At 44.6% G+C, this 13,460-nt stretch overlaps 1 protein-coding gene across 9 annotated transcripts in view; it reads left to right on the top strand.

Annotated features, from left to right (window-relative positions):
• Positions 1-13,460, top strand: part of LOC129860845 (disks large-associated protein 4-like) — a 159,725-nt gene that overhangs the window by 122,356 nt on the left and 23,909 nt on the right. For 7 of the 9 annotated variants that reach the window (XM_055931689.1, XM_055931684.1, XM_055931683.1 and 4 more), the window contains 5 exons: positions 315-1,594; positions 1,903-2,144; positions 2,632-2,718; positions 3,348-3,513; positions 5,527-5,743. In XM_055931689.1, coding sequence (XP_055787664.1) covers positions 395-1,594; positions 1,903-2,144; positions 2,632-2,718; positions 3,348-3,513; positions 5,527-5,743 — 1,912 coding nt within the window. In that variant the 5' untranslated portion in view covers positions 315-394. The remainder of the gene's footprint in view (positions 1-314; positions 1,595-1,902; positions 2,145-2,631; positions 2,719-3,347; positions 3,514-5,526; positions 5,744-13,460) is intronic. The other 2 variants (XM_055931690.1, XM_055931691.1) reach the window with 2 other exon arrangements.

The raw sequence follows: 13,460 nt of genomic DNA, 5'->3' as shown, positions 1-13,460 counted from the left end.
TGACTTGTTAAGCACAGTTCTACTCCTGAGGCTTGCCATAAAAATGGGGTTAAATACTTATTGACTCAACACATTTCAACTTTTCATTTTGTATTAATTTGTAAAAAAAAATTATAATCATTCAAAGACATAAAAGACATAATTCCACTTTGACATTATGGGGGTTTTGTGTGTAGGCCAGTGACAAAACATCTCAATTTAATCAATTTTAATGAGAAGCAATTACAACTCTTATCAGCCCACCAACTCTTACATTAACGTCCTCTTTCTCATACTGTATATTCTAAAAGATATCATATTCCTCTCTGTTCCAGGATGAGCCCTCCAGGGCTGTAAACGCGCCCCAGCTGGAGACATGTTCTAAGGGCAGCAGCAGACCTGCGCTGTGACAACCATGAAAGGGTTAGGACCCAATCGCAGCCGTCACCTGTCGGACTCCTGTGAGCCATCGGGGGCCCCAAAGAAGCCACTGTACCCCTTGACCTCTGACGCCCACGGCCTCTTCCTTCTGAGCCCCACCATGAACCACTACGGCACCCTGGACCCCCACCAACTCTACCAGGGCCCCAACCCCCAATCGCTGCCTTCGGAGTGCCTGCTGCCCCTCAACCAGATGTCCAACAGCAGCACCTTCCCCCGCCTCCACTTCACCTCCCAACAAGAGCAGGCTGACTACTCCCCGGACTACTACCAGGGCTACATGGTCCCTGCCGGGGGTGGGCCTGTGGGCAGCCGGGCGGGCACCCTGTCCACCTCCATGTCCATGGGCCTGGGTCTTAGAGGGGCTCCCATGATCACCAGTGGATCAGTTACCATCTCCTCTGCAGCAGCGGCCAAGATGAACCGGCTGCCATCTAACCTGTTGGACCAGCTGGAGAAGCACCTACCTCTGCAAAGGGATGGCTTCAGTACCCTCCAGTTCCACCGGGGAAGGGTGGCCAAGCAGCGCAGCGAGAGTCCCGGACGCATCCGTCACATTATGCACTCTGTCCAGAAGCTCTTCAACAAGTCCCAATCCCTGGAGGGCTCGGTGGTCAAGGGCAACATGAACAGCACTACAGGTGGAGGTGAGGAGGGGACCAGGCAGACCCGCAGGAGTAAGAGTAAAGACAGGGCTAAGACTGAGACGCTGAAGCAGCAACCTAGCAGGCAGAATGCACTGGGACTCTGGAGCTCAGACAATGCCCTGGAGAGTGACACCACCACCAAAGCTGGCACTATCGCCATGGGCTACCGTAACCCACTTAGCATGATGACGTTAGGCAGGGCGGTGTCGGACAGCCAGGCCCCTCCCAGGCACCTCCCACATGGCTACAACACCATCTCTGCTCACACACTCAAGGCCTCCAAGAGCAGCAGCGACCTGAAGTACCTGGCCTGCCCGCAAGCGCTGGCAGGGACCAGGGGAGGGGAGCTGGTGGGAGGAGGAGGCAGGGAGAGCACCCTGGTGAAGAGAGGCTCCTGGTCCACACTGACCCTCAGCCAGGCCAGGCAGGTGCTCCAGAAAGGTTCAGCCACAGTCAACAGGACGCTGCTCAAAACCAAGTCGTGTCACCAGGACCTGACCTGTCAGTACCTCCAGGTAGGAGGCCAAGTGAGTATTATGCAGGCAATAGCATTCACTGCACCCCCTAATTCCCCTCACAACTTTACTGTTCCCTGAAATTAGGAGATTTGTTTTAAAACCTAATTCATTTGAATCCCTTTCTAACTACTGCAGAAGCATCTTGACATTTACAGTCTATAATCCCATTATTCAAATACTTTCATTTCAAATACACACACAGTACATTCACATGAAATGACCCATTCAAGGTCTCTCTCATTAAGCTAGTTAAAAGACTGTGTGATAAAGTGGAGTTGAAGGTTTGGTGACTCACTGTGGCCTCATGCTGTCTGTAGATTCCCCTGGGGGACTGGAGTGCTACGCTGGGGGGCCGGGGCCGGCCCGGGGGTCTGGAGATCCCCTGCCGGAGGATGCGTAGTGGCAGCTACGTCAAGGCCATGGGGGACGTGGACCAGGACAGCGAGGAGTCTGAGGGAAGCCCCAAATCCTCACCCAAAACAGCTGCCCGCCGCCAGAGCTACTTGAAGGCCACCCATCAGTCCCTGAGCGAGCAGCAGCCTCCACCACCTCTGCACAAGTGAGTGAAACAGCCTCAGGGGGAAATATGCATGTAGATCATACTGTAGTTAATACTGTTTAGATATGTCTCGGCTGAGGGGTTTGTTTCTTCTTATCAATCTATGTCATGACAGAACAGATAACATGGGATGTCCGAGGGAACGTATTTTATAGAGAAGTAGCTACAGACACCCTGCATGGAAACCTGCCTGCTCTAAAAGAGAGTTGAATATAACAATACAATTCAATTAAAGTGGCCACCACAAATGGACAGCAGGGGGCAGAATCCTGACACTGATGTGGAACAGTTTCTACAGTATATGCAAGGTAAAACCTGCCGGCTGCAACATTGTTCATTAGGAGTACATATCAGCTTAACATGTTCTTAGGGGATGTTCATTTATAGGAAAAGGTAATTACCTACCAGCAACAGGTAACCAAAAGTTTCCATTTGAGGTCAAAAAGGTGACATTTTTTGTCATGTTCCCCACCACCCAAACCGGCAGGCCTCGCTGTTACGCTCTCATGCTGAAGGATAATGGGGTACTGTGGTCTCCGCTACAGAGTGCATGCTCAATGCAGCATTTGGCCAGGTCAGTGTCTTATGGAGGGGGGCAGCACGGCCCTCCACTCACACATGCCCACCGCTGCTGCCGCTTCTCTCTAACCACCCCAGTGCTTTGTGTCGTGCCCCTTCCCACGCCGCATATATTACCAAGTGCTCCGAGTGGTGTGTTAGTATCCCAGCCACAGCCAATCCAGTCATGTCTCTCATTATAAGCCACTGATCCCCCATACAAACCCCTTCCACCCTCACTCCGGCACACACATTCCCACTAACAGGTGCCTTCTTGAGAGACAAGTCAGAACAGAGGAAACAATCTCTCCGTCTCAGCAAATTCCATTAATGATTACAAAGCAAAAAAATAACTCAAATTTGCTCCCTTTTGTTTTGATGTTTACTGACGACTCAATGTTTCCTCTGTGCTGTCATTTTGATACCCAGCTACACCCCAATATCCTCTCATCTCACTGGTATTTAATCTCACAAAATCACAAGAGGTTTGGGGAAGGTTCAAACCATCCACTGAAAATTGATGCTCCAGCACCAGCGGTTCTCATCAACCCAAGACGTCACGTTTCCTCCCCACCCTTCATCCAAGTATTTTCCATACTGTTGAGGGGTAATTTCAGCAGCTAATTCTCCCCCCTTTCCCTGTAGCTGTCTCCCCTCCCTGAGAGAGCTCTCTACCAATCGGAGCCTGGACAACCTGGACTGCTTGGTGAGCCCAGGAGAGCCCCCGATGGCCATGCGGCACTGGGACGATGGCAAAGACTTCCACCAGAGCTACTCTACCCTGGGCAGGGGCATGATGAGCAGTGGGCAGGTATGTAAGTCCACTCTCTCTATTACTCAGGACACTCTTCATCAGTGTTTAAAACAGGCCTGTCAGTGTGTGTGGGAATAATACCCCCATACAACAAATACAACAGAAGTGTGACAGATGTAGGTACTACTGAATAAAATGAATTATTCATAAAGAATGCCCTCAGTCAGTGCAAAGACCTTCAGTGTGGACAAGCTTCAAGCCTGAAACAACAACCAGAAATTAATAGGATGTTGACAGCATGGTGCATTGCAGAGCCAGCAGAATCCTCTGTCTGTGACTGTAGGTAGGGATAGAATATTTCAGATTATGTGTGTGGTGAGATGCTGGTTGGTTAAACATTCAGTAAGCCAGAAGAGACAGGAATAGGAATGATGTTTGAAAGTAATTTTTAGACATGAGCCTAGGTTTTTATCAAGACCACCAGGCTCCTTTCAGATGGAAGACCCGACGCCACATATGCTCATGGAGTTAAAATAGCATCATATTACAGATGACAGCAGTTAAATTACCCTCTACCTCTTACAGGAATCTTTTGTTATTATCAAATCATATTTGATTAATTGAATTTGGGAGATGACAAGAAAATCTCTCTTTGGGATAAAAGCAAGTTTTTTTATGAATGAACTGCAGTGTTTTATCAGGATTGATATCTGATGGATTACAATGGCTGCCTTAGCAGGAGAAGAGGCTTCAAAGGATCTGCATTGTTGTTCATGGCGGTAACTGTGCATAAAATCTAATACAGGAGAGGTTGTAACACATCGATGCCTTTCCATCAAGGCTTTTCATTGGGTATAAAAAGGAGTACAGACAATATCAGCTTGCGTGCTAAGTATTGCAAGATTCTAATGGATCAAATAACAGATAAGCATCAACCAAGGAAAAATGTGTAAATATCATGAAATGGTGTGAAGTTTCATCATTTGATTTGAATGAAGTTTAAAAATGTATTTTGAATACTGAGCATCCCTGTTACATCTCCTTTCTTTCTTGGGGGATACAATGATGACCATGTGCCAACTCTGGCACCAGCATCCTCTCACACTGCAATGAAAAGCAGGACGAACAAACAGGGACTCTACCTGCTACCAACATCATTAAAACCTTGAACATCACAGCAGCCTGGTATAGAAGTCTGGGGCGTAATAGGCTATCATTGTTCCTCCTCCTCCACTCTGGCACTGTTTGAACAGTGAAACAAGCTCTTATCGCAGGGTGGACAGGTGAAGTTGACTCAGCTTATCGGTCTCTCTACAATACCTACTTCCTGTCCAGCCTATACAGTTGTATTATGGTATATTTCTGCTGGTGAATCTGCTGTTGTGGAAAAGTGTCATGTTGTCAACGCCAGAGCCTGTAAATGTGCTACACCAATAAACAAGTCCTGTAGATCAATAGCGTCGCTGAGCTGAGCAAAATCAGACACCACCACAACCACTACGACTATGATGTGGAGAGAGTGGACAGCTTGTAGAGGGAGGCTGTTGATTCCTCAGTCACAGTGATTGCATTAGCTCCAGGGATGAGGAAAGGGAAATCTGACGCCGCTGGCTTGTCATCACTGATTAAACATTCTATGTGGTATTTCACAGATACAATACAGTGAGTACACAGATTCTATCAGTGAACACAAAGCTCAAACAGAATATTGATATAATGAGATATCTTCAACATGGTTATTGAAGTAGCTTACTTTTGATCAATCCGTTTCATTAAGTACAATTTTGACTGTGCATGATAACTCCTGTACCCATTTTCCTCTGGAGATAGTGATACTGTCCTTAATTAGTGCATGAGTTTCTTTGGTAAATCTAACAGTCCTTTTGATTGGGCTCTTGTGAGCTGAGGGAAACAGGATCCTTCCCACTCTCCTACCATACACCACTACCTTACTCCAGAAGCATGCCCTGCCACCCGAGACTTGCACTGCTTTCGCCTCACAGGCGGTGGCAGGCTAGCAGTCGCCTAAGTCCCCGCCCCCAACGTGTCAACCTGCACGTGTTCTTTCAGGTGTGTGGGCAGGGCTGCGGGCGCTCGCTGTACTGCGAGGGGGAGTCCCAGGCGGTGGAGGCTTTGAACCTGCCCACACCGACGTGCTTTCGCTCCCGCAGCCACAGCTACCTGCGGGCTATCCAGGCCGGCTGCTCCCAGGATGAGGACAACGCCTCAGTGGACTCTGATTCACCTCCACCCACCACCACCGGCTGCACCTACACCTCCAGCCCCAGTGAGTGAACTGTAATGCTTAGGATGGGGGGATGGGCTGGGCCCTGGGCTCAGGAAGGAGGTGGGCTGGGCCCTGGGCTCAATTCACAAATAATTTAGTATCTGCAAGATAAGGACTATGATGTAAGATTCCCACATGCATTGATGTATATTTTCAAATCCAGCAGAAGGGAAATTAATATGAAGGATGTGAGGGACTGTACTTCTTCCGTTGTAAAGGGTATGTACTCAGTAACGCATGCACTTACACACAAACAGGGTGAGACAGATTCGGTCTCTGGCCGGTGGCACTGAATAACCTACCAGCCCAGTGGGGTTGGTAGGGGAGGGTGATGCAGCAAGACTGGACTGGTGCCAACTAACTCATCCATAACCATTACACAACAGTGAGCAGGGGAGATATGATGTCTGGTGATCATGGTGAGTTTGAACACCTGGGTCACACACACATAAGGTATACACTACACACTACACACGTACTGGCGCTGCTGCTGTCTTCCATGCATAAGCACAGCATTTCTCCTCTCTAGCCATCCTTATCAAATGATCACTCCATATCAAGCCATTTCAACGTTTTAGAGGAATTACTTACATGACATGAAGCAATTCATCCATTGCAGCTGTGGGTGGTCTTAGATAGTGGTCTGTCGACTGCTGGAGCCTGTGAACATAAGAACAGATGAAAACACTATTTGATCCCTCAAAAACATGAAGCCCAAAGCATGACAATCATGTGTTGAGTATGAATAAAAACGCATCAAGGTCTACTTTTCATTGCAATTGTTTCCTCCAAACAATCTCTGTTTACATTCCTGAATCTGATGTATTTCTGTGGCTCAGCTCAGGGCCTTTGATGTCTGTTACCACATCAAGGCCTATGAAAAGGGCACTCAGACAGAGCTTACAGGGAGTGAAAAGTTTATAGGGGTAGAGTCTGGAAACCAATGTGCCATGTGAATGCAGTCTCTTTGCAGCACAACAGTGACGCTTGCCCAGATGAACTTTGCCTCAGGGCAGACTGTAGTGGGCTTAGGGTCAGTGAAGTTGGTCTAGCTAGGCCTGCTTTGTGCTCTCTTGCTGAATCATCTTGGGTATTTGAAACAGATGATGAAACAAGGCCTTTACAAGGGCAGGGCACCCCATAATTGACATGTTAGAGACTATTGTTGTTTCCATTACATTTTTTGGGTACAGACTTAGGTATAGCCCAATATGAAAATTCAAAAGTGTCAATCTGAACATTAGACCATAGTGTATAATTTGACTCATAGTTTTCAGCCAATCGAAGTAACATGTTCCATCAAACATACTGTATCTTGCACTCTGACACAATTGTATTTTCTTACAAGCACTGATTTTGCTGATAGCTGCTTTATTGAGGAAAGTTTTACTTGCAATGACTGTGTGAAATGTGGTTGTCTTACCTAAGTTGAATGCAACACTGAGGCTGCGTTCACACAGCCAGCCCAATTCTGATCTTTTTTCCACTAGTTGGTCGTTTGACCAATCACATCTTTTTCACAGAACCGATTGGTCAAAAGACCAATTAGTGAAAAAAAGATCAGAATTGGTCTACCTGTCTATGGCTGCACAGGCAGACAAATTCTGATATTTTTACACAGGCAGCCAAAATATCTGATTTGATTATTCAAAAGACAAATTAGTGGGGAAAAGATCAGAATTGTGCAGCCTAAATGCAGTCTGACTGCCCTGGATATTGCTGCATTCATAACCAAGTGTGAAGGTGGCAATTATCAGTTGTGAAGTCGTAAATATCAGTTGAATGCATGCATTCATTTACATGCTTTGAACTCATTGAGAAACGCTGATTGGCCAATGGCCAACAATCTGCTTCAACCATAAACTAAAAGTACAGATGTTATGCCTGTAAACAAATTATAGTAATAAAAAAACATATTAATATATAGATTGCTTTTTATAAATAATGTTTTGTTGTTGTTAAATGCTGTTGTTGTTGTTAAATGCTGTTGTTGAGGTCATTTCCTTAGTAAGTGACATCAGAGGTCAGCATGTGGGAGAATTCAGAGCTCAGGGATTATAGATGAGTTTTCCACTAGTAATTACCAGTTGGAAATACCATTTCCGTAAATAACAAGTGTAGACTAACAGTGAAATGCTTTCTTACAGGTTTTTTCCCCAACTACGCAGTGTCAAAGATAAAGATAAGAAAGAAACATACAAAAATAAACATAGAAATAGTGACACAAGGAATAAATACACAAAGAATAACGAATAACAATAACGAGTAAAAGTAATATGGCTATATACTGGGAGTACTAGTAATTGAGGTAGCTGTCTACATATAGTAGGGCCGGGGTAAAGTGACTAGGCAACATGATCGATAATAGACAGTAGCAGTGTTGTGTGTTTGGCGTCAGCATGCATGTGTGTATGGACGTATTGTGTGCGTGTGTTGGGGTGTCAGTGTGAATGTGTGGGTAGACTCCAGTGTGTGTGCATAGGGACGTTCAAGTGGATTTTTCCCAGTCATATGTGGTAAATATACCATCTTCCCAATTGGTTATGAATGCTGGGCAGTTTTTCATTCCCCTGATGATAAGACAAGATGTGAAAAAAAATGTTTTTGTTAAAGTATGATTGGGGTCCATGACAGGGGGTCCATGGGCAATAAAACCTTGCTTGTCCGAAAAATATATAAAAATGTACATTTAGAGGCGGGAACGTACGCTACCAGGGCGGGGGAAAACGTACCCACAAAAACAGACAGAAATATTATCCAATGGGCGTTTAGAAATCCTCTATCGTATACCAAAACGTCGGGAAAACGTGACGCACTTAGCTGAACCAATCCTGTTCGTCTAAGCTAAGATTGATGACCATCAACATCCAATGGTGTGTCTGTCTTGAAAAGTGGACTCCAAGCCCCATCATCAAGGGCGTGTCCATTTCGATTCCTTTCTTTAAGGAAAGTACGTTGTGAACAATCAAATGCCACGGTAGCGTATGCCTCTCTCACTATTAAAACAACCATGAATGAATGAACAGAAAATACGGATTTATTGACTCACCTTTATCAAAGTAAGATTCAGTATTTTATAAAGTACTCCTGCCTGTACAGAGTTTTGAACCGATTGGTATTAAACGTCGTTAGCTAGTTTTAAGCCTAGCTAGCTAACGTTCCCTAGCTGGTTAACGTGGATGATGAATCGCCCTGATTCTGGTAACCACGTAACTAGCCAGCTTGCTAGTAATGGTAGCTAGGCAGCTGCATCGCACGAGTCGTACAGATGCTTGTTTCATTCCACTGCTAACATTACTAGCAGTCATTTGTCACGCTAATACGTGAGTTATTATTGTTAGCAGGTGGCAGTTTGTGGCGAAAATTAGCTAGCTAGCAGCAATGCATTTGTATTGTTCTTTAGCTCGTTTAGCTAGCCAATGTTAGCGATGCCTGTGAAAGCAACCGTATTGTTAACCAGCTAGCTTCCAGCACGCCATCGTGATAGAGCGGGTAACTAGCTAACGTTAGCAATCAACGCTGTCAACCACTGGTTGAATTATCAAATTAGCAAACCAGTTAACTAGATTCCTATTTTGTTGAGTTTGAAGTGAGACTGACTAGTTCCATGTCATACATTTTCCCACCATGACATTGATGATCATATGATCCAGCTAACGTTAGATCCCGTTGCTAGATCATCCAGCCAAGTTAGCTAAAACACTTGTTAATTAAACCATTTTGGCATTCATGTGTTATTGTTTATTCTGCTTCGTCTTAGTTGCACGTTAAAAGGTGTGCGTGTGGTAAGTTAAGTAGTAAGACCACATCCTTGCCAAGGATCTAGCTACCTCCTTGCCAAATGCTTTAATAATCATTTGTTTGGTTTTACTGCTATGGTCAAAGAGCAAATGGATAGCTGACGATTTGTGAGCCAAACAGAAATTAAGCAAGTATGGATTGCAAACTATACTATTTCAAAACATACTGTTATGAATTTATCACTCAGGTCAGCTGATGTTCGTAGGAGTTTATCTTGCTTAGAAGTCAGTTGAAGGCCAGTAACTATTTCAGTAGCAATCCCCTGTCGCTTGCCTTTTTATTGCCTTATAGGAGAGTACTGCATATACAATCAATAATTGAGCAGCTTCTCACTGAAGTGCTTTGCAGTTAGACAGCTGGGCCTTTTCAGAGGGGATTTGATCAGTGCTCTGTGTACCAGGGACCAGCATAGAATCCCTGACTCAAAGTTTTAGCCTGAAAGTTGTTGTAGGGCTGGGATCAGATGGCCATTCATTCATAGGCTTCAGATAACACATGCTTAGCACACGAATACACAGACATTGAGTTGCATGCTCTGGCTATACACCCACACTGACTATAGACATACTCATTGGTGAGTCAGTGGGTGGTTTGAGGAGTCACTTTTGTTGCCTGAAATATGGTACATTTCAGATCAACCTAAAGGATAAAGTAGTATGAGTAGTAAAATGAATAATTGGTGGGTTGTGCTAAAGAAAAATTTATTAAAGCAGCACAATGATGCAATCCCGGCCAGGGAGTCTGCAAGCCCCTCCTATTAGGTTTGGCTGAATCTGAGTCCCTGTCCAATTGAAGTGACCAATCTGTCAGAATTGGGTCACAAGGAGGATTTCCTGCATCCATGGTGTCATAATTCAATCTCAAGGGCTCAGTCTGAGGAAGCGGGACGGTGTATCGCTTGTGTAGCTGGTCACTACACACACTGCTCTAAAAAGAGGGTCGCCCAATCCTACGATATGTGTTGAACACAAGATTACAAGGGGTTGAAAGGGGTTTGATAAAGTGTGTGCGTGCTTGCATGAGCAAAAGAGTGTCTGGTCTGTCTGGCATTGTAGAAGGATTTGCCTTGCTGTAGTAGTCCCTGTCCAGCTTGTCTGCCATTTTCTCTCATCAGCCCTTTCCGTCCCCTCTGGGTTTGGGCAACCAGCCTAGTTCTCCAGCAGACAGCCAGTCTGCAAGTCACCCTGCCACTATAATGCTGTTAATCTGGGGCTAATCCAACCCCCGGCCGTGCCTTGTGCAGATTGGGAACACTCACAGGAGCACCTATTAAAGGTTTCCCAGGCAGCACTAGTCCAACACACAGTGGGGGCATGGATGTTTAGTGTTGCAGACAGGAAGGAATGCAGGAATCAGCTCTGGAGTCACCAGACCACCAAGCTCCCATTCAATGGGTTGCAATGGCAGACATGTTGTAGAATGTTCAGAGAAAGAACATACATGCTGCTTTTTCTATCTGCAGTGTTTAGAAGTGTGTTCCCTCAAGGTTGGGAAAACAACAAAATCAGCACTGTCTCATCTCTCCCCGCTGAGAATAGTTTGCGTAATTAACACACATCTCAACTGGCAGGATGAGGAGTGCACAAAAATAAGCCCAACCATAATTAAACTGTCAAAATCCCACAGCAATCTCCAGACACTTGACATCCCAAGAGAGCAGAGAACTGCTATCGGGCTGTCCCCGACAACAATTATTGGTTGACCAAGAGTCAGTCGTCCGTTCTTTCAACTAATCGATTGGTAGAAATGTTCAAATGTGTATTTTTCCATATATAGACACATCCTATGTGTTTTAATCAAATCAACCATATGCACTGAGCTTGTCTAATGGTTTAAGCACACAGTTTGATGAAATAATTAAGACACAAATGACTAGAGGCAGTCGGATTGCAATTGATTTGATTGTGCCGGACTGGCTTAGACTTATTGCGCTGTGTTAAAAAAAAATGACAGTGACACTGACTTGCACCCGTTGTCTCTCTACTCCCTGCTGCAGCGACCACCACAGAACATGTTTATCGCGCTGTCCGTGTTGCTGAAGCTGCAACATAATTACAGCCATTTCTGACCCGAAAAGTTCTGTTATCAAAATCCCTCATTTGTTTAGGAAAAACATTCCCTATTCCCTCAACCCTTGCTCTCTTTACGTGACACGTATGCATCGCATGCACGTGACCAATAGGGCCTGCCCTATAGCATATCATAATCACGTCAATAAATTGGCTATAACAAACTCTGAACACAATAACAGCAAAATGGATGCAGAGGACATGACAAACTCGAAATGGGAATGTTTACTGGCTGCTCAGGAGGTAAAGGGGAAGTCAGATGTGTGGAATAAATTTGACTAGTTGCGGAAAATACTTGAGATCAAGAAAAAGGTAAGGATAATGTATACAACACTAAATAAATGATAAGTGTACCAGAGAGTGTTGTAATGTTTTGTTAAGCCTTTATTACAGCAAAGACTAAGAACTGTCACATTCATTGGTGAATGCAATTTCCAAAATGGAACGGTTTTATTGTTTATGCTAATTATTCAAGGTACGCTTTATTTTAAAACTAAAATGCTTGATTGCGTTTTAAATCATGAATGACTCCTATGCTGTGTGGTGACTTGAATAAATGATTGATTGAAATATGGTCCTAAATTAGTTATGGTATTAAGACTAAACAGGATGTGCTCTTAGGCTTACAGCTCGATGGTGGTTATACAAGGCTGCTATACTAAGCCTACTACTGATAAAGACACAACTTATAATTATGATAATGAGATCAAGAAAAGGGGGGGTTATAATTTTTCGGACAATTTGGAACAGTGTAAACAACAAATTAGTTCTAAAACGAGAGACCTAATTAAGTTGGTTTCCTCTCACTTTTCTTAGACAAGGCAAGGGCTGTTTTTTCCCCCATCTCATTCTGCTACTGCCTCCGCCGCATTGTTCTCAACATCATTATGCTGATTAACTTTGCTATTATGCACATAGCAACATGGTCTAGGAAAAGGCGGCAATTCAACACCGCACTGATGTGTTTCAGAACCGCGGATAGCGACCACTATCCATTGAGGAAGAAATTGCATTTTTATTCATGTTGCACCGTTGTTTTGACATAATATAACCATATAGAATTTCAGTAGCACATCTCAGAGTGATGGACTGTGCCATCCCCACAGCCTCCACAATGGATTAGTCCACTCAGACAGGCGTGAATCAGACAGTTGTTTTATGGTTTCTTGCTATTGCTCGACTAAAGAAATCTTGGTCGATCAAAAGCCTATCAACCAAACAATCGATCGGTCGACTAAATGGGGTCAGCCCTACAGAGAACAGAACTGATTTTAAATCTGCGGGTACAAACGATAAGTACAGAGGGTGAAATGAGACTGGGTCACGTCAGTGTCATTTATCTGGTCTTATTTTAACTGTCTGCTGGTCCATTACTGGATATCAGATACGTCTCTCACGCGTGCTGGTAGAGATAGTATTTCCTGGAGCGTTAACTGCAATGCCTTTAACAAGAAATCCAATTTAGGTTAACTAAAATCACCAACTTGTGATGATCACCAACATGTTGACAGTGCTGTTATGGATGTTAAGTGCTTTCCGAGCAGGAGAAACCCCATGAGCCCCACATAGAAACAGCCTTTTGCCTACTCTCCTAACACCTTTCCCTTTGATCAGTGCATGATAGACCGCTCCCCATTAGTTATAATCAACAACACTGACTGTAAAACAACTTTAGTGCTGATCAAATTCCAGTTCTGTAATTAACTCATGCCTTGTGTATGAACATAGCTCGGGCAAGACAGGTATAACCCTGAAATGCAAAGTAAAGGTGTGATTCACCGACGCATTCACTACTCATGTTATCAGATATCCAAGTGCTCAGTGTTTTTGGAGGTGAACAGGGTACG

Source organism: Salvelinus fontinalis, chromosome 8 (genome assembly GCF_029448725.1).
Source record: "Salvelinus fontinalis isolate EN_2023a chromosome 8, ASM2944872v1, whole genome shotgun sequence".
NCBI lineage: Eukaryota > Metazoa > Chordata > Actinopteri > Salmoniformes > Salmonidae > Salvelinus > Salvelinus fontinalis.
The sequence above is the reverse complement of the archived record's forward strand: the minus strand, read 5'-3'. Positions and strand labels throughout refer to the sequence as shown.